Source organism: Mesoplodon mirus (assembly GCF_964341445.2).
Source record: "Mesoplodon mirus genome assembly, chromosome: 15".
Lineage (NCBI taxonomy): Eukaryota > Metazoa > Chordata > Mammalia > Artiodactyla > Ziphiidae > Mesoplodon > Mesoplodon mirus.
In genome coordinates this window covers 32,884,362-32,905,908 of record NC_138991.1, presented here as the reverse complement: position 1 = coordinate 32,905,908, position 21,547 = coordinate 32,884,362, and the positions used below count along the sequence as shown (strand labels likewise).

Below are 21,547 nucleotides of genomic sequence, written 5' to 3'. Positions count from 1 at the left end.
TCCTCCATCCTGCCTCAGTTTCTCGTCCTGCTGACAGCACGGCCTGCACTGGGGAACCGTCCCTCCAGTGTTTTCCAGGGCAGGGCTCTGCTGCTTGGTTCACTCCGTACCTGAGGTGCCGATGCAGGGCCTGAAGGCCAACGAGCCGGTGGAGCTGAGGCGAGGGGTGGGGCTCCAGGCACCAGGAACAGCCCCGTCGGGGACGCAGGTCCGGGATAAGGCCTCTGGGCGTCTCCCCTTCACACACAGGTTACACAGCAGCAGCCCTGAAACACGCGAACACAGCTGAAGGGACCAGATCCCTGGGCATCTCTGACGCCATCAGTCAGGACCAGCACTTCTGGTCAGCATCACAGCACACGCCGAGTGGATCAGACCCAAGTCCCAGCTGAGACCCTGCCTGGACGCATGTGACCGTCACCGTGGAACCACAATGGGGCATAGGCCGCGCTGGCCTGGGGCCCTGAGGGGCAGAGGGAACACCTCACAGAAACAACTCATCCTTTTATAAAATATTTATTCTAAAAAAATCACACTGTACAAATTCAGATAGAACATTCTCAAGGCTCATATTTATAAAAATGTGAACAGACTGGAGTTAACGAACAAACCTTCGTTGCTTCTTTCTAAATTAAGAAGGAAAAAGTGTTCCTTTTTTCCAAGTACAGTGACAGCAAATGTCTAGAAGACATCCAAAGAGCCAGCCGGTAAAGTAAGGTTCACTGCCAGCTCTCCAGTTCTGTTTCCCCAGAGGAATCCGACTCCGAACGCAGGGGGAGTGGGCGGCCCTTGGGGCCCCGGGCCTCATCCATCCAGTCGGCTGCTCAGTGAGGCTCCCGAGGCTGGTTATGTACAGCGTAGAAGTTTGTGCTCAGAGAAAATCCAACACAGTTTGTTCATAATTTCCTGTTCTCTAACGAAGTGGGTCTTCTGTACACTTGTTACAAAGTTCTGTACAAAAGCACGAAGCTCCTGGGAGGTATAACTTCTGAAAGTTAAAAATGACGACACAGAAGCGTTTTCTACAGTTCAATCTGTACATTCACACGGAGGGAGGAACTCAATAAAAAAGAATTCATAAATCCCCCACCAGGGAATCCTGGCTTCTTTAAAGGTTACTTTAAAAGCTGTGGGTAAGTCCAGCTCCCACCTCGAATGGCCTCACCTTCCTGACGCTCATCCCCCTCCAACTATGAGGGGAACAACCGCCCTCCCGGCCAACCGCGGCCGAGCTCACAGCCAGGGGTGCCAGGCGGGATCCATGCGGCACAGGTTGTCCAGGCTGTTGGCGGCGGCCACCAGGGTGTTCACTTTGCTCTCCCCGCCCTCGAACTGCGCAAGGTTGTGCAGGCGGGTCATGATGGCCGTGACGGCCTTCTGGACGAGGGAGACCAGCTGCTGGCTGTCCATGTTCTCGGGCTGCCCGGCGGCTGACAGAGGAGATGACGTGTCCTCCTGTGTCTTTTTGTGCCAAGCGATGATCTCGTCCCGAAGCACGGTTTTCAGGATGCCGTCCACCTGGGAGGGGAGAGGACAGGACGGTCCGCGCTTAACCTACAACAGCCCCGAGGGCGGCTCCCCAGTGAGTGAGGGGGCTCAGCCATGGCGGCCGACGGGCCATCAGCCTCAGCACCCGGGGCCAGGCACCACAGGCACGCTGGTGGGGTCACCGCAGCCAGACACGCGTGATGACACCCCGTGGATTCTAAGCTGAGGAAAGAGGGAGGGGGAGGGAGGGAGGGGCCAGTGCCTGCCGCTCCCCCTGGGGTCAGGGAACTGTGGGAACTGGGTCCACAGGGAGGGAGGTGGTGACCGCAGCAGGAAGGTGAGAAGCACCCGGGAGAGGGGACTGGAAGAGAAGGGCCGGGGACCCAGAGGCCAGCGGTGGCACTGACATCACTGACAACATGGCGTGCCCACGACAAACACACCGTGCACAGGTCCTCCTGAGCCACAACATGGGACCTCAGCCCATCGTCACCATCAAAGGACGCGGGAGCTTCGTGAGGCCCCAGGGCTGCTTAAAAGTAACTTCGACTGACATGCTGAGGGTTTTATTCTGTGTTACTTGGCCCCAACAGAATGTGTTTTTAAAGGAGATTCCCACACAGCATGGTCTCTATATTAGCCTAACGTAAAGGCAGTCACTACATTTGGGCCCAGAGTTTGGAGAAGGCCCAGTTCCCTCCTGTCTACACCAGCTCAGACTGTGCAGAGTAACTCCCGGTGTTTTTCCAAGTCGTAACAGGTCTTTAATATATGGAGGGCCTTCTTCACTCTTTCTAAAGTTTTCAATTAAATGCCACTCTAAGGATTACCCTGATTGCATAGAAACAATTGTTCTGAGAACTTCATATTTCAAGCCTTAAGCCAAAGTGGATAAAGTGCACTGCTGTTCCCTGCATTAGAGCAGACTCCTTTCTCTAGAAGGAACCGTAGGGCTCTTTGTTCTCACTCATGTTCATAACAGCTCATCACTATATCCCACAGCAGCAGCCCACACTGATGGGCATGTGCAACCGAAGATTAAAAAGAGCACAAAGTTCTGGTTGACAGTTAAGAGATTATTCCATAACGTACAACCTGTTCTATGTAAGTGTTTTGCGACAGCAACTGGTGTCTGAAGCCTTCTCTAGACACAAACTGCTTATCTGGGAAAACAACAAACAAACAAATAGTAGTACAGCTGGTCTCAGAAATTAAAAGAAAAAATAAAGTAAATTGTGTTCTGTCCCCAACTGTGGAGAGACAGGATCAGGGTGAGAATGAGCTGGATTTGAATCCCTGTCTGTCCTCCCCGAGCACAGCGCCGGGTGCAGAGTGTCACAGCCCTGGCATGGCCAAGGGCATCTGCCACGTGGCCTCTCACGGGGGGGGGGGCGGTTCTGCCTCACGTGTCATGTCTGTTTAGGGCCTGTCACCGTAGCCCCAGTAAGACAGGAGCCATCCAACACGGACACACCTACCCTCTTAAGCAGAAAGGTTTGCAAAATGAGAAACTGAAGGTAGCTATAAAATGGAGTAAACAAAACCGACACACAGAGGTAGTAGCTGGGGAAATTATCCAAGAGAGGCTTCTAGATTGCTCTTTGTAAACTGGGTTCAGCATCCTAAACACTCATGGACAGAGAACGTTTTAAACCCCTTTTCCCCAGTGAACGCACTGTGAATGCACAGCAGCAACAGCTCTTCCCTCCTCCTGCCTTGTCTGCAGATCAGGGGCTCCTGTGAGCCCACCACGTGCAGAGTTATCCAGTCTGTGCTCCTCACAAGACGACCCCTTACCTACCTTGAAGTTGGGCTGGGCGAAGCACCGGGCGACAGCGATCATGGATGCGGTCAATGGGCCAGAGACACCGATGGTGGTCAGAAACTCAGAAATGTTGGGTGTGAGGCGAAAAGGGACAGGACGGTTGGCATCTAAGTCTCCGGTTGCATCGTTTATATCAAATCGAAAGTAGGCCACGTTCAGTTTGCCGGTGTCCTAAAGTTCAGAAGGAGATGCTTTAGAAACTTAAACAGTAGGACGCAGATGCTACAGGAGGGCTGGCTGCTCACATCAGGTTACCTGAGCGATCTGCAGCATCTCGGGGTTGAGCCTATTGAGATGCAGGACGAACTCTGCAAAGCCAATGAGCGCGAGCTGGATGGTGAACATCTTGCGGAAGGTCCAGTAGTCGGTGGCGTTGGGGAAGGTGTGCAGAGCCCACTCCTTAAGCATGCTGCGCGGCACCATGTTGCTCTGAACTTCCTTAAGGATGTCTCGAAGGACCTGGAATGACACATCACTCCATGACTCTCCCATCTAATTCACTTATTTTTTTCCTTCAAAAAGAAAACTCTCATACTGTAATTTCTTTCTTGCTTAGCGCCACTTGAGTGAACTTTGCTGACAAATACATATGCAGTGTCATTTGACTAATCATGAGGATGCACAAAATTGGCCAATTTCCCTCCAAGGTTCCATGTCTTATGCCCAAAGCAACAATGGAGCTCTGTGAATAAAAGCCTCAGCTGCATGATGTGTAATGATCTGTTTCACCAAGAATTTAGGTAATTAGCTGAATACTATAACTCACCAACTACAGAATATACCAGGCCGATGAACAGAAGATCAAAAGAATAGTTGGATACTTTGTAACCAAGAATATTAAAGACAAGAGTTTTATAAACTGAAGGAGCTAGTCCTAAAATGAGATTAGATGTTACAGAACACTTTAAACTGAATTCTGCACTGGAAGACTCACAACACTGCTTCAAACATCACATATTTAGAGATGGTCTCCAAAAAGAGTTCGTTGAGTTAATTTGGCTCCTGTTAGACCAACTGGTAAGGGTACACAGGTCTCTTCTGGGCTAAGTCACACCCACGTGCTCTGAATAACCACTAGTACGCAGGCCGTGAGCAACCAAGAACCATGCAGACCTCCAATCACGCATTGTTTCTGTTCATTTCATCAGCAAAATGGAAAGAAGCCCTTCTGAGATAGCAGAATGAGGACTTCCAAAATCTACCGCTCCATAAATGCAGTGAGAACACTGGCAAAAACCATCAAAACAAACTTTTCCAGAACTCTGGAAATTAAAGGTTTGCAACAATCTGAGCAACTTTTATTCAAGAAAAAGAAGGCTGAATCTTAGTGAGAACAGTGAGCTTTGTGGCAGTTTAATTGTCCTATTCCCATCCCTTCCTCCCCAGCTCCACAGTGACCCTGAAAACGAACAGCCTTGCATCCTCGGCAGCTGTAAAAACAAGCAGGCTAACAGCCACTGGACTGGGCAGAATCGGTGTGGTGACCCCAGAAAGGCCTGATCCCCAGAGGATGGTCACTGGTGACCTGTCAGCAGCTTCTGGAAAAAAAACCCCATTTACTGGGCTCGTCTGTTTGAACTCAGAGCACACAAGAGGGCGGCCAGACCAGGGACAAGCTGGGGAGTGAGACGATGTGGGGGCTTTGAAAAGCTCCACCACATTCCTGGGAACCCTGAAGGCCAGCCTCGTGCTCATGAGAAACCTCAGAAGGTCCACGCTCTCACTTCTGGTTGACAGCGAGATTCTGCACAAGCAGGCGGTGAAGGCTACGGCAGAGTTGTGAGCTACCCGCCCCCCCGCCCACACACACACAGACACACACACACAGGGGCCTGCAGAAAAGGCTGAAAACTTATTGATTCAAGGCATTTAAGAAAATCTCTGTATGTGATTGGCTCAAGACGGCAGAGTAGAAGGACGTGCTCTCACTCCCTCTTGTGAGAGCAACAGAATCACAACTAACTGCTGAACGATCACTGACAGGAAGACACTGGAACTCACCAGAAAAGATACCCACATCCAAAGACAAAGGAGAAGCCACAATGAGACGGTAGCAGGGGCGCAATCACAATAAAATCAAATCCCGTAACTGCTGGGTGGGTGACCCACAAACTGGAGAACACTCATACCACAGAAGTCCACCCACTGGAGTGAAGATTCTGAGACCCATGTCAGGCCTCCCAACCTGGGGTCCAGCAACGGGAGGAGGAATTCCTAGAGAATCAGACTTTGAAGGCTAGCAGGATTTGATTGCAGGACTTTGACAGGACTGGGGAAACAGAGACTCCACTCTTGGAGAGCACACACAAAGCAATGTGTGCATCAGGACCCAGGGGAAGGAGCAGTGACCCCATAGGAGACTGAACCAGACCTACCTGCTAGTGTTGGAGGGTCTCCTGCAGAGGTGGGGGGTGACTGTGTCTCACTGTGAGGACAAGGACACTGGCAGCAGAAGTTCTGGGAAGTACTCCTTGGCGTGAAACCCTCCCAGAGTCTGCCATTAGCCCCACCCGGGTAGGCTCCAGTGTTGGGTCGCCTCAAGCCAAACAAACAACAGGGAGGGAACACAGCCCCACCCATCAACAGACAAGGGGATTAAAGTTTAATTGAGCTCAGCCCACCAGAGCAACAGCCAGCTCTACCCACCACCAGTCCCTCCCATCAGGAAACTTGCACAAGCCTCTTAGATAGCCTCATCCACCAGAGGTCAGACAGCAGAAGCAAGAAGAACTACAATCCTGCAGCCTGTGGAACAAAAAACACATTCACAGAAAGATAGACAATATGAAAAGGCAGAGGGCTATGTATGAGATGAAGGAAAAAGATAAGACGCCAGAAAACCAACTAAATGAAGTGGAGATAGGCAACCTTCCAGAGAAAGAATTCAGAATAATGATAGTGAAGATGATCCAGGACCTCGGAAAAAGAATGGAGGCAAAGATCAAGAAGATGCAAGAAATGTTTAACAAAGACCTAGAAGAATTAAAGAACAAACAAACAGAGATAAACAATACAATAACTGAAATGAAAACTACACTAGAAGGAATCAATAATAGAATAACTGAGGCAGAAGAACGGATAAGTGACCTGGAAGACAGAATGGTGGAATTCACTGCTATGGAACAGACTAAAGAAAAAAGAATGAAAAGAAATGAAGACAGCCTAAGAGACCTCTGGGACAACATTAAACCCAACAATATTCGCATTACAGGGGTCCCAGAAGGAGAAGAGAGAGAGAAAGGACCTGAGAAAATATTTGAAGAGATTACAGTCGAAAACTTCCCTAACATGGGAAAGGAAATAGCCGCCCAAGTGCAGGAAACACAGAGAGTCCCATACAGGATAAACCCAAGCAGAAACACACTGAGACACATAGTAATCAAATTGGCAAAAATTAAAGACAAAGAAAAATTATTGAAAGCAGCAAGGGAAAAACGACAAATAACATACAAGGGAACTCCCATAAGGTTAACATCTGATTTCTCAGCAAAAACTCTACAAGCCAGAAGGGAGTGTCATGATATACTTAAAGTGATGAAAGGGAAGAACCTACAACCAAGATTACTCTACCCAGCAAGGATCTCATTCAGATTCGATGGAGCCATCAAAAGCTTTACAGACAAGCAAAAGCTAAGAGAATTCAGCACCACCAAACCAGCTCTACAACAAATGCTAAAGGAACTTCTCTAAGTGGGAAAAACAAGAGAAGAAAAGGACCTACAAAAACAAACCCAAAACAATTAAGAAAATGGTAATAGGAACATACATATCGATAATTACCTTAAATGTGAATGGATTAAATGCTCCAACCAAAAGACACAGGCTTGCTGAATGGATACAAAAACAAGACCCATATATATGCTGTCTACAAGAGACCCACTTCAGACCTAGGGACACATTCAGACTGAAAGTGAGGGGATGGAAAAAGATATTCCATGCAAATGGAAATCAAAAGAAAGCTGGAGTAGCAATACTCATATCAGATAAAATAGACTTTAAAATAAAGAATGTTACAAGAGACAAGAAAGGACACTACATAATGATCAAGGGATCAATCCAAGAAGAAGATATAACAATTATAAATATATATGCACCCAACATAGGAGCACCTCGATACATAAGGCAACTGCTAACAGCTATAAGAGAGGAAATCGACAGTAACACAATAATAGTGGGGGACTTTAACACCTCACTTACACCAATGGACAGATCATCCAAAATGAAAATTAATAAGGAAACACAAGCTACAAATGACACAATAGACCAGATAGATTTAATTGATATTTATAGGACATTCCATCCCAAAACAGATTACACTTTCTTCTCAAGTGCACATGGAACATTCTCCAGGATAGATCACATCTTGGGTCACAAATCAAGCCTCAGTAAATTTAAGAAAACTGAAATCATATCAAGCGTCTTTTCTGACCACAATGCTATGAGATTAGAAATGAATTACAAGGAAAAACACGTAAAAAACACAAACACATGGAGGCTAAACAATATGTTACTAAATAACCAAGAGATCACTGAAGAAATCAAAAAATACAGACAAATGACAATGAAAACACGATGATCCAAAACCTATGGGATGCAGCAAAAGCAGCTCTAAGAGGGAAGTTTATAGCTATACAAGTCTACCTCAAGAATCAAGAAAAACTGCAAATAAACAATCTAACCTTACACCTGAAGAACTAGAGAAAGAACAAACAAAACCCAAAGTTAGCAGAAGGAAAGAAATCATAAGATCAGAGCAGAAATAAATAGAAACAAAGAAAACAATAGCAAAGATCAATAAAACTAAAAGCTGGTTCTTTGAGAAGATAAACAAAATTGATAAACCATTAGCCAGACTCATCAAGAAAAAGAGGGATGGGCTTCCCTGGTGGCGCAGTGGTTGAGAGTCCGCCTGCCGATGCAGGGGACGTGGGTTCGTGTCCCAGTCCGGGAAGATCCCACATGCCACGGAGCAGTTGGGCCCGTGAGCCATGGCCGCTGAGCCTGTGCGTCCGGAGCCTGTGCTCCACAACGGGAGAGGCCACAACAGTGAGAGGCCCGTGTACCACCAAAAAAAAAAAAACAAAAAAAAAAAAGAAAAAGAGGGAGAGGACTCAAATCAATAAAATTAGAAATGAAAAAGGAGAAGTTACAACAGACACAACAGAAATACAAAGCATCCGAAGAGACTACTACAAGCAGCTCTATGCCAATAAAATGGACAACCTGGAAGAAATGGACAACTTCTTAGAAAGGTATAACCTTCCAAGACTGAACCAGGAAGAAAGAGAAAATAGGAACAGACCAATCACAAGTAGTGAAATTGAAACTGTGATTAAAAATCTTCCAACAAACAAAAGTCCAGGACCAGAAGACTTCACAAGTGAATTCTATCAAACATCTAGAGAAGAGCTAACACCCATTCTTCTCAAATTCTTCCAAAAAATTGCAGAGGAAGGAACACTCCCAAACTCATTCTACAAGGCCACCAACCCCCTGATACCAAAACGAGACAAAGATACTACAAAAAAAGAAAACTGCAGACCAATATCACTGATGAATATAGATGAAAAAATCCTCTATAAAATACTAGCAAACAGAATCCAACAACACATTAAAAGGATCACACACCATGATCAAGTGGGATTTATCACAGGGATGCAAGGATTCTTCAATATATGCAAATCAATCAATGTGATACACCATATTAACAAATTGAAGAATAAAAACCATATGATCATCTCAATAGATGCAGAAAAAGCTTTTGACAAAATTCAATACCCATTTATGATAAAAACTCTCTAGAAAGTGGGCATAGAGGGAACCTACCTCAACATAATAAAGGCCATATATGACAAACCCACAGCAAACATCATTCTCAATGGTGAAAAACTGAAAGCATTTCCTCTAAGATCAGGAATAAGACAAAGATGTCCACTCTCAACACTATTATTCAAAATAGTTTTGGAAGTCCTAGCCATGGCAATCAGAGAAGAAAAAATAATAAAAGGAATACAAATTGGAAAAGAAGAAGTAAAACTGTCACCGTTTGCAGATGACATGATACTATAACATAGAGAATCCTAAAAATGCCACCAGAAAACTACTAGAGCTAATCAATCAAGTTGGTAAAGTTGCAGGATAGAAAATTAATGAACAGAAACCTCTTGCATTCCTATACACTAATGATGAAAAATCTGAAAGAGAAATTAAGGAAACACTCCCATTTACCATTGCAACAAAAAGAATAAAATACCCAGGAATAAACCTACCTAGGGAGACAAAAGACCTGTATGCAGAAAACTAGAAGACACTGATGAAAGAAATTAAAGATGATACCAACAGATGGAGAGATATACCATGTTCTTGGATTGGAAGAATCAATATTACAAAAATGACTATACTACCCAAAGCAATCTACAGGTTCAATGCACTCCCTATCAAATTACCAATGGCATTTTTTTACAGAACTAGAACAAAAAATCTTAAAATTTGTATGGAGACACAAAAGACCCTGAATAGCCAAAGCAGTCTTGAGGGAAAAAAGCAGAGCTGGAGCAATCAAGACTCCCTGACTTCAGACTATACTACAAAGCTACAGTAATCAAGACAATATGGAACTGGCACAAAAACAGAAAAATAGATCAATGGAACAAGACAGAAAGCCCAGAGATAAACCCACACACCCATGATCAACTAATCTATGAGAAAGGAGGCAACGATATACAATGGAGAAAAGACAGCCTCTTCAATAAGTGGTGCTGGGAAAACTGGACAGCTACATGTAAAAGAATGAAATTAGAACACTCCCTAACATCATACACAAAAATAAACTCAGAATGGATTACAGACCTAAACGTAAGGCCGGACACTATAAAACTCTTAGAGGAAAACATAGGACGAACACTCTTTGACATAAATCACAGCAAGATCTTTTTTGATCCACCTCCTAGAGTAATGGAAATAAAACCAAAAATAAACAAATGGGACCTAATGAAACTTAAAAGCTTTTGCATAGCAAAGGAAACCACAAACAAGACGAAAAGACAACCCTCAGAATGGGAGAAAATATTTGCAAACAAATCAATGGACAAAGGATTAATCTCCAAAATATATAAACAGCTCATGCAGCTCAATGTTAAAAAAAACAAACAACCCAATCCAAAAATGGGCAGAAGACCTAAATAGACATTTCTCCAAAGAAGACATACAGATGGCCAAGAAGCACATGAAAAGCTGCTCAACATCACTAATTATTAGAGAAATGCAAATCAAAACTACAATGAGGTATCACCTCACACCAGTTAGAATGGGCATCATCAGAAAGTCTACAAACAACAAATGCTGGAGAGGGTGTGGAGAAAAGGGAATCCTTTTGCACTGTTGGTGGGAATGTAAATTGATACAGCCACTATGGAGAACAGTATGGAGGTTCCTTAAAAAACTAAACATAGAACTACCATATGACCCAGGAATCCCACTACTGGGCATATACCCAGAGAAAACCATAATTCAAAAAGACACACGCACCCCAATGCTCATTGCAGCACTATTTACAATAGCCAGGTCATGGAAGCGACCTAAGTTCCCATCGACAGACGAATGGATAAAGAAGATGTGGTACATACATACAATGGAGTATTACTCAGCCATAAAAAGGAACGAAATTGGGTCATCTGTAGAGATGTGGATGAATCTAGAGATTGTCATACAGAGTGAAGTAAGTCAGAAAGAGAAAAACAAATATCGTATACTAACGCATATATGTGGAACCTAGAAAAATGGTACAGATGAACTGGTATGCAGGGCAGAAATTGAGACACAGATGTAGAGAAGAAACGTATGGACACCAAGGGTGGAAAATGGCAGGGGTGGGGGTGGTGGTGTGATGAATTGGGAGATTGGGATTGACATATATATACTAATATATATAAAATGGATAACTAATAAGAACCTGCTGTATAAAAAAATAAATACAATTTTAAAATTCAAAAAAAAAAAGAAAAGAATATCTCTGTAAATCACTGGCTGGCCGCTGGGCTAACTGAGGAGATGCCTCAGTGGCTGCACTTGTGTGAGGAGTGGTCAGGTCCTCTAGGGAGAGTTGATGAGTTTGGTTTTGGATATTCCTCAATGGCATCCTGGAGAGAATTAGCCCAGGAAAGTCACTAAAACGAACAAACAGCAACAACAACGAACCTTGGGGGGAAGGATGTGATTTCTAGAGTTGCCACATTATATTATCCGAAACATCCAGTTTTCAACAGAAAATTATGAGGCATGAAAAGAAGCAGGACAACATGGCCGATACACAGCCAAGAAGGTGAAGTCACCTGTATCAAGTCACTTACACCCAGAACATATGAAGAATTCTTAGAATCAACAATAAAAAGACAAATCACCCAATTTAAAAACAAGCAAAGGACCCGAACAGACTTTTCTCCAAAGAAAATACACAAAGAGCCAATTAGCAAATGAAAAAATACGCAGCATCACTGGTTATCAACCAAAATGAGCTAGCACTTCACACCCACTAGGATGGCTATAATCAAAAAGACAGACAATACTAAGCACTGGCAAGACTGGAGAAATTAGAACCCTCATATATTGCGGTCACTTTGGAAAACAGTTTGGCAGTTCATCAGAATGTTAAACATAAGAGCTACCATATAACCCAGCAATTCTACTCCTAGGTATATATCCAAGAGAAATGAAAACACAGGCCCACACAAAAACATGTACACAAATGTTCACAGCAGCATTAATCATAACAGTATAAACAAGCTAAAGTCTATCAACTCATGAACAGATAAATTAAATGTGTTATATTTATACAAGGGAATAATCAGCAATAAAAAGAAACAAACTACTGACACATGCTACAAAACAGATAACCTTGAGAACATGCTCAATGAAAGAAGCCAGACATTGAAGACCACATGTTGTATGATTCCGATCACATGATGCATCCAGAATAAGCAAATTCACAGAGACGAAAGATCTGTGGTCACCAGGGGTGGGGACAGAGAAGAATAGGGAGTGACTAGTAACAGGTATGAAGTTTTTTTCGGGTGATGAAATGTTTCAAAGATAGATAGTGGTGATGACTAACTCTGTGAATACTGAAAACATTAAATCGTACATCTTAAAGGGGAAATTTTATGGCATGTGAATAATATCCCAATTATAATACCCAAAGGTGTTATAAAAAACTGCAAAGGATGAAGCAGCAGAGTTAATAACAAAACAAACTAGGGGACAAAGACTAAGAAGAGGGAACCAAGCTGGGATTATTTGTATTGTCAGCATCTCCAGCTGGCCCAGCAGGACCCTAGCACTGTTTCTACGCTGGACCAGTCATCAGCTCCATCTTTACAAAGCGACAGGGCATTCTGAGGTAGCTGTGTATTTGCAGATGGGAGGTGCTGGCTTCCACACTGTCAAAGGTACATGCAGCCTGAAGAATCCAATCCATTCATCTCCCACAAACACCCCAAAACTGCCCATGCTCCACAGAGGCCAACCAGAACAGAGGGATCCCACCTGCCTAACTGGCAAGAAGGTGGAGGCTTACACAAGACCCTGTGCCCTGAGCACTGCCGCGGTGGGTGAAACGAGCACCTGTGGGCTCCATCCACCTAAACCAAGGCCTCTGGGACCCAGATTAATGTAGACCAGTCCCCGGGAGAACAGAGGCAAGTCACAGCTTCCAGCTCTGGGGTGTCTCTCCTAGAAACCGTGAGGCCCTCTCGGGAAACACAGGAAGGACGCCAGAGGCATCCAGAGAACGGCCCAAAGTGCTGCATTTTGGTGACGCAGACAATTCTGGATAAAACCTTCTCATCCAGGGGCCACCCCTGCCCTGCTATCCATCAAGGGCAGGAACCTGCAGATGGAGAGGGACCTTCGTCCACCTGACGGGTGCAGCCGAGAGCTGTCCAGGACTCGGCGGGGGGCACTGTGCTGCCACCCTAGGCGACAAAAACAGCCGGCCTGACGTGTTTCAGGGTTCCCCACTTTCTGTATTTTAGAATGTACATGTGGTACAAAGACTGTGTGGTACCTTAAGGCCTTGCAGCAAACCAGACAAATGTGAACACTATGTGGGGAGACAGCCTCCCATCACCTAGACCTGGTTTGTTGGCCAAATGAACCTGCCATAAAGTTATTTTAAAATTCTGATATCTGGGCCTCTCTGCAAGTGCAGGTAAAGGACTACGAGGCTCTGCAAGGTTGAAACGTACCTCTCTGTCCTGTTACAACAAATGGTCTGCGGCAAATGCCCCTTCACCAAGGCCCACGGCCACCTCACCAGTCCAACTGGACCCCCTGCCCAGCCCCGGCCCCGGTGCCCCCGCACCTGGTGGCTGGCCTGCGTCCCGCGCGCCTGCACGGTGGCCAGGCGGTCGTAGTAGCGGGAGATGGGGTTGTCGTGCTCGATGCCCTTCTTGGCACAGCGCTGCTTGTAGATCTCCACCAGGGAGAGTGAGGATGGGTTGTCCTCCACCAGGCGCATCTGCGGGGACACGGCCACCACGCGCGGGACTGAGGAGAGAGGGGAGAGATGGGCAGATGAGAGTGGGGCCCACAGGCCAGCGCTGGGGCAGAGGCGAGGGTGAAGCTGGGAGAGCCTGGTCACACGGCACGGTGGCCTCAGCCCACGGCCTGAGGCTCCGTCTAGCAGGCCCGTGACCTGCGTTTATGGCACAGGTGACCAGGAAGGCCTCACTAGGCAACCTCACGAGAAGAACAAGGAGGCTGTGCCGCCAAGTGCTCTGGAGCTAAGCGGCGCAGCTCTGAGCCGAGTCTGCTGGCCTGCGGGGGGGCGGCGGGCACACGACGCCTCTGACTTCTAATTGAGAGTTGATTCAATCTAACGCCAGTTAAAGAAAGCATGGCCACTGGCCCGCTGCCATGGCTTCGACCCATGAAGAAATTCCTACAGGACTCCAGGGGACGTACATGGACCACCACCTGGAACTAACCAGGAGCTTGTTTCTTTGGAAGCAGTAAAGAACAACCAACTAGCACAGCTGGGACCAACACGGTAGATCACGTTACATACATGTGAAAACGCACACAGCTTTCTACAGACCTATTTTTTTTTAATATACTTCTTATTTTGGGGATGTTGAACTTAAGGGCAAGAGATTTTAGGTCAGAATAGGCTGGATCACAACTTAGTTAGCAGAAGAAAGTTCCATACAGGACCAGATAATATGCGTTGCAGTGGGCTCCTGAACTGGGGATTAATGCTGAAGTGTACCAATAGTTCCCTCCTCTGGGTGGGATTACAGGCAGGTCATCTACACCCCTTACTACAGGCTCACGATTCACCCACAACAACTTGGTTCTGGGAGGACCTCACTCGAGGTTGCTGGTTGCTGCCTGCCTGAGATTTCTGTGACCTGCCCGGGGCTCCTTGACTCCCAGGCAGCACCTCAGGCGGTGCCCACACACTGCAGGCTGTGTCCCGGAGCAGGTCCAAGACTGCACTTAAAAACTGCCATGTGCCGTGAGCACACGCCCAACAAGCCCTCTGCTCAGCTGGGCGTCGCCAGAGCCTGGGAAGATTCCTGGGGAAGTGAGGAGGGCCGTGTGCATGGGCCCGGGGCATCCTTCTCCAGACAAGTCCTCGTTGGGTGCCCGTCCTGCGGGGAGGAGCCTCAGGCCCCAGGGGTGGAGGTGTCCCCTCCCTCCAGGAGCAGGGCCCATGCGGGCACCAGCCCTCAGCCTACGGCCTGCCCCCTCCTGGTGGGGCTCAGAGACTCGCAGTTGCTGACACAGATGGCACAGGGTGCTGGGTGTCGCCATGCAGCCCCTGGGCAGCGCTCGTACCTGTGAAGAATAAGTGCCTCTTGGTGGTTTCCTTCCTCTTTTCCAAGCAGGGGTTGAGCAGGCGGAGCAGCTGCAGCACGCGCTCCTCCCGCCGCGACTCCGTCAGGCAGGCATCATTCATGACCAGGTATGGGTAGATCTTTCCGTTGTGCCCGCGGATGTACAGCCTCCTGGCTGCCGTGTTGTGCTTCTGCACAATCTCCACCCGGGGCATAAACCTGCCGGGAGGAGTGGACAATCAGACACCAACGCCCTGAACCCCAACTTCCAAGCCTTTCCTTTGAGAAGAAAATGGAGCTCTACAGAAGCGGCTGCCAGAACCGTCCTGGAAAACAGACTGTACGACAGCAGTGGTTTGTCATTTACACCCCACCTCACTGCGACAAGGTACAGGTCGTGCCACAGTATCGGAGGGAAAACGAGAGGAGGAAGAGAAGGCGATGCTGGAAGTTTCAAACAGGAACGCCGAGGGTCCAGCCTCAGCAGCCAGAGACGGGTGCTAACTGGCCCAGGAGTCCAGCAGCCACAAGAGCGCGGGCCCCAATGGCTGGCGCTGGGGCAGAGGACCAGGTGCCCGAGGAGCGAGCGTGGGCTGTGGGCCCGAGCACGCTGACGGCAGGAGGGGGAGGAGGTGGCCAGGACGGGTCAGGTTTGGAGGAAATACCTGGCCATTAAGGGTCGCCCCTTCACAGCTCACTTTACATTTTAAATAAGATGCAACTTGCTTCGCTCTGGTAAATTTGACCATTGTCTGATTCTTTTGAATCCTGTGCTTTAAGAGTTTACAGAAGACTGCGAAACTATACTTTGTCAAGTTCCGTGGGGATTCAGAAAGGGTTCTTTTGAGAGCAAACACAAGCTTGACTCAAACAAGACACTGAACCCAGTGGTTAGACCAGACCCTTTAAAGGTACTCATATCCCGGAGCAACACTGTGTCCTCTCCCGTTTTGGGGGAAGGAGTGCAGAGGGGAGGGAATTACAGTGTGACCCGCTGGCCAGGTCTGCCTGGGGGTCTGCTGGGGAAGGTTTTGGTGATCCCAGGCCAGGTCAGGTTCACTCACCGAGCGATCTTGATGTAGTAATGTGTCGGCTTTGGCATCAGAAATTCCCCAGGAATTTCTACCTCAGCTGTCTGCGCTGAGAAATTGCTCAAAAACCGGCACTTTTCTTCTATGAGGAAGAATTTTGGAAGTTGCTTGGTTTTAGCCTCCAGAATTTTGATCCACTTTTTCAGTTTAGAAATAAGATTATGAAGCTTCATGGAACCTGGAACACTGAAGTCAAAATCTGCAAAATAAAATATGATTAGAAACATTTTTAGTCATTTGGGCTATTTCTAATTCACTACAAAAACCACAGCTCAAGCACCTCCCAGGTAGGAAACAGACACATCTCACATCTAGTCTGCAGCAAAGCACTGTAAGTCACAGGACGGATATAAATAGCATGGACCCTCAAGGATTAAGTTAAACAAGGTAGCACGTGTTAAGGCCCTCAGCACAGCACGTGGCTACTCCAGCAGTTCTAATCATCACGCCCACACGTGACCTCAACTGTGTACAGGGTCATCAGTTTTATGAAAGTCAATGTACTTAAAAAAAAAAAATTTATTTATTTTTGGATGTGTTGGGTCTTCGTTGCTGCACACAGGCTTTCTCTAGTTGCGGCAAGCAGGGGCTACTCTTTGTCACAGTGCACGGGTTTCTCATTGCAGTGGCTTCTCTTGTTGTGGAGCATGGGCTCCAGACGCGTGGGCTTCAGTAGTTGTGGCACACAGGCTCAGTAGTTGTGGCGCACAGGCTTAGTTGCTCCGCGGCATGTGGGATCTTCCCGGACCAGGGCTCGAACCCGTGTCCCCTGCATTGGCAGGCGGATTCTTAACCACTGTGCCACCAGGGAAGCCCCTGAAAGTCAATGTACTTTTATTGTGTGGGGTTTTTTTTCACAGCATTTCTCTGGTTTCCCTTTAACTCTAGCATGACTTCACACGAGCAGGTGGCTGGAGAGGTCCCCATGCACCAACACGAGGCGGCAGGTTTCCACCCAGGCTCCCCAGCAGAGCTACGGCAGAGGCCACCCAGCCAGGACGCAGGCAGCTGCACACAGGGGCTGCTCCTTCTCAGCTCTGGATCAGGAAGGTGTTACCAAGCTCGGGCCTGACATTCGTGTAATGGATTTTTGTTTGTTACTTTTTGTTAACTTTTATTTTGAAATGAATATAGATTCACAGGAGTGCAAAGAAATGTACAGGGAGGGCCACACACCGCTTTCTGAAACCAAGGCATTGGCATAACCCCCAAGGCTGATTCAGATACGTGTCCTGTGTGTGTGCACGCGTGCACGTGTGTCTCCGTGAGATGTCATGTAGGGAGCGCCAAACCAGCACCGTGACCAAGCTGCTCACCGTCCATCACCACAGACGCCCCGATGCCTCTCAGAGCCACAGCCACCTCCTCCCCGCATCCCTGACGCCTGGCTACTGCTACTCTGGTCTCCATCTTGATTATTATGTTATTTCACAAGTGTTTCATAATTAAGCAGCATGCAGCAGGAATCCTTTTGAGATTGGCTTTTTGCAGTCAGCGTAATTTCTTTGAGGTTCCTCTAAGTTGCTGTTAACTCCTCTTTATTTGCTTTATATGAGTATGGAAATACCACACGTTGTGTATCCATTCTCCTCAGAGGGGCATTTGGGTGGACTTCAGTTTGGAGCTATTACAAATAAAGTGGCTATCAACACTCGGGTGTAAGTTTTTGCTTGTAAATAAGTCTCTGAGATAAATTTAGTGTACTGTTTTGAACTTCCTTTTACCTCCTTAAAGACTTGGAGCTAGTAGCCAATGCATGCAATGTTGCTGGAGATGGAGGGACATCTCTCCTCCACTCTCTAGACCAGAACACAGTGCTAAAACCTAGAGACGGTCCTCCCTGGGGGCACATGACGAGAGGCATTGGACAGCTCTTGATTTAAGTATCTGAAACTCGCTACACGTTGTGGTTGGTCAGAGCCTCATAGCTGTCCTTCTTTCAAGTTTCAGTGTTTGTCATTTTTTTCACATCAGAATCCAGATGACTTGTTCCACTTCTAATTCTCTATTTCAGACCACATTTGATTTAATGATCTGGACATTTTAAGATAAAGATACACTAAAATATCACTTCTTTTAAGTAATATATGATGGCTTCCATGAAACTTTCATCTCAGACTCTTCCTTTTTCAGAGGATGACAGACCACACAAGCACGAGCTCCAGGGGATGCAGCCGTGCCTGTGTGTACACTGGGGGGACGAGGGTCCCTACGACAGATGAGGATTTGGGCTGAGGGAGACGGGACCGTTCACCTCAGATCATACAGAAAGAGGTGGGGCTCCTGTGGGTCTAGGGAAACGCGTGAACCTGAACTGGGGACAGGATTAGAAACACAACCTCCTTATCATCTTGCCACCAGAATCCACTACAGGTCTGAATCTTACCTGTCACCTCGGGCCCTGCACCATTGGGTCTTACTGCCTCACCTTACCCTGTTGCGTTTTCCCATGAAAACCAAGCAGAAGGAGGGACGGGGGAGCAGAAGCAGGTCTGTCCTAAAACCTCGTGTCTAACCTGACAGGGAGCCCGGTGCTCTGGCCTTGAAACCTTGACCTTTCACCGGAGGGAAGGACGTGCAGTCCCAGGCAGGGAATGTCAGTTTCCTTGTGATCCAGTCTGTGTTTTAAACACAGTCTAACCAGCTTGCCTGGTACTGTGCTCATGAAAACGAACGGATGTGGTTAACTTAGATGCTAAGACGGAGGAAAAACGTTGAGTGGGAGCTCCCTTGGATCAGGACTCACCAGTTGTGAACTGGCCCTTCAGCTTCTGGAAGACAGGGTCCTGCGCGGTGGCCTGTGCGCGCCGGGCCAGGGACTCGGAGGCCGCACTGGAGAACATGGTCGAGACGTTGGACACGTTCTCCAGACCCACCCCGAACGTGCTCACCAGCTTCTTGACGAAGTTGAGAGTATGGGGCGTAATCTTGGCATCCGACACTGCTCCACTTTTCTCAAATGCGACAGAGTAGCACTTCGCCAGGCCCTGCTGGAGCTGCCTGAGAACCTGGGGGAAAGAGGCGCGAGGCAGCTCGCACAACAGAGCTCTCCATTCAAGCAACCCACCCACCAACCAAAAAGCACCTGCCCCGCCCACCCGGCCCCACCACTGACAAAGCTCTTCTCGGCACCTGGCGCACAGCAGGCGTCAGCACCAGACTGTGCAGAACCGGGGGGCCGCCCGGACACTCATGCCATGAGCTGTGTTCTTAACAATGAGAAGCAACTGTCCTGAACATTAAAAAAAAAAAGACCCAAGACCCCACTTTTTGCATCATACACATACCTTTCCGTTGAGCAACCAAGGAAAAAAACCTATTTTCAGATCACTTCAGTGTACTCTGCACACACACAAAATAACACAGTACTAACGAGGGGCCTCGTGGCCAACCAGACAAATATCTGGGCAACAAAGGCTGATTATTCTATCACCGCCACTAAGGTTGTGGCCTGAGAACCAGCTCCCAGCTCCTGGAGACGAGTGGCTGGTGAGTGAGCCCTGCCCACACCACCGATGCTCCCTCATCAGTGGTGGCATTTCAGTGATTAAGCTCATACACGCGAACAAAAGAAGCATTTTAAGGCCAGAGATGGCTTTCTCAATCTCATCTTCTTTTGAAGTCTTCTGCTTCCAATATTAAGGCAGCACTAGTATGCAGACGTGAAGTATTTGCTGTTCCACCGTTCAATCCAACAACAAACACACATACAACCAGGCAGGTAGTCTCAAGAGAACACGGCCATGAAAGCATTCCTAATGATCCATCCCCTCCGCAGGATGCCAGCACCCCCGAGACCACATCACATACCTCCTCGTGCCAGTTTTCCCGGAACCAGACCATCTGATCGACGATGCCTTCCAGGGAAGACAGCAGGGTCGGGTGCAGCTCCCGCTGCATGTGCATGATTCGGCTGCAGCGCCACATGGGGGCCGTGGCTCTTATGGGCCCTGGATCTGATGCAGAATGGGACTGGTTACCCACTGAACTTGGCTGCTGCTGTCCAGAATCTGAGAGCAACACACACAACGCCAATGTCAGCGCCAAACTGACCAATGGGAGAGTCGGTGCTCTAAGGACCCACCGGCCAAAGGAACACTGGTTCCTGCCGGCGTGGGACACATCCCGGGGCGCTTCCCAGGGGCTGTGTGGGAGGTGCCCTGGCTCTAAGGAGAGGGCACTGCGGAGAGCACGGCCCCTACAACTGGGCTTCCAGTGGTTCCAGAAGGCGTATGTGTTGAGAGAGAAAGCAGGTATGGCAGCACGTAACTGGTGGGTCTGGGTGAGGGTGTGTAGGCTTCACTGGACTCTCTAACTTCAGTGGAAGTTTGAACATTTTTTTAAATGTCTGGCAGAACATTTCAAAATTCATTCCTTGTATTACAGCTCAGAGAATCTAGAAATAGTTAACAAGTCAGCCTACATGTTTTCATCTAGGTAAGCCAAACCACATGTATAAAATGACATCTTTGAAAAATACAGTCACTCGCTATATAAGAAATATGTTGTAGGGACTTCCCTGGTGGCGCAGTGTTTAAGAATCCACCTGCTAATGCAGAGGACACGCGTTTGAGCCCCGGTCCGGGAAGATCCCACATGCCGCGGAGCCCGTGCGCCACAACTACTGAGCCTGTGTTCTAGAGACCGCGAGCCACAACTACTGAGCCTGTGTGCAACAACTACTGAAGCCCGCATGCCTAGAGCCTGTGCTCCGCAACAAGAGAAGCACCGCAATGAGAAGACTGCACACTGCAAAGAAGAGTAGCCCCCACTCGCCGCAACTAGAGAAGGCCTGCGCATAGCAATGAAGACCCAAGGCAGCCAAAAATAAATAAATAAATATATTTTTTAAAAAAGGAAAAAAGAAAAAAGAATACGTTGTAGAACCCCCTTTGCTCGTTTTTTTAGCTTCAGCTCTCTTAGAATAAAAAATATCTTAACTTTCAAATGACCAAAACACGAATCTACCCAGGTACCCAGGAGGTTGGAGCTAACACGCTGTGCAGTCCTCACCCACCCCGCACAGGACCAGGAGATGCTGCCATCGTCCAGTGGATGGAGTCACCTTCCTAGAAAGCCTCTGGTCTCGCAGCATAAATGTCTACATATTAAAAACGTGGTGAAGCAAGTAAACGTGGTGTTTACAAAGCACCATGCTTAGTGGGTAACTGAAACCATTAAATTATTTCTTTACGCACCAGAGCTATTCAATATAGATTAAAAACCTCTACTTTGAGTATGTTTTTACATTTGGTGAGATTGATTTCTACGCTGATTCCCCTGACAGCTGAAGATATTCCTTATAACAC

At 47.4% G+C, this 21,547-nt stretch overlaps 1 protein-coding gene across 11 annotated transcripts in view; it reads right to left on the bottom strand.

Annotated features, from left to right (window-relative positions):
• Positions 1 to 500: 500 nt before the first annotated feature.
• Positions 501 to 21,547, bottom strand: part of TRRAP (transformation/transcription domain associated protein) — a 111,858-nt gene continuing 90,811 nt past the window's right edge. For 9 of the 11 annotated variants that reach the window (XM_082643766.1, XM_082643773.1, XM_082643769.1 and 6 more), the window contains 8 exons: positions 20,049 to 20,248; positions 18,985 to 19,246; positions 16,212 to 16,437; positions 15,149 to 15,366; positions 13,671 to 13,855; positions 3,569 to 3,772; positions 3,290 to 3,484; positions 501 to 1,518 (listed from right to left, as the gene is read on the bottom strand). In XM_082643766.1, coding sequence (XP_082499892.1) covers positions 1,234 to 1,518; positions 3,290 to 3,484; positions 3,569 to 3,772; positions 13,671 to 13,855; positions 15,149 to 15,366; positions 16,212 to 16,437; positions 18,985 to 19,246; positions 20,049 to 20,248 — 1,775 coding nt within the window. In that variant the 3' untranslated portion in view covers positions 501 to 1,233. The remainder of the gene's footprint in view (positions 1,519 to 3,289; positions 3,485 to 3,568; positions 3,773 to 13,670; positions 13,856 to 15,148; positions 15,367 to 16,211; positions 16,438 to 18,984; positions 19,247 to 20,048; positions 20,249 to 21,547) is intronic. The other 2 variants (XM_082643776.1, XM_082643768.1) reach the window with 1 other exon arrangement.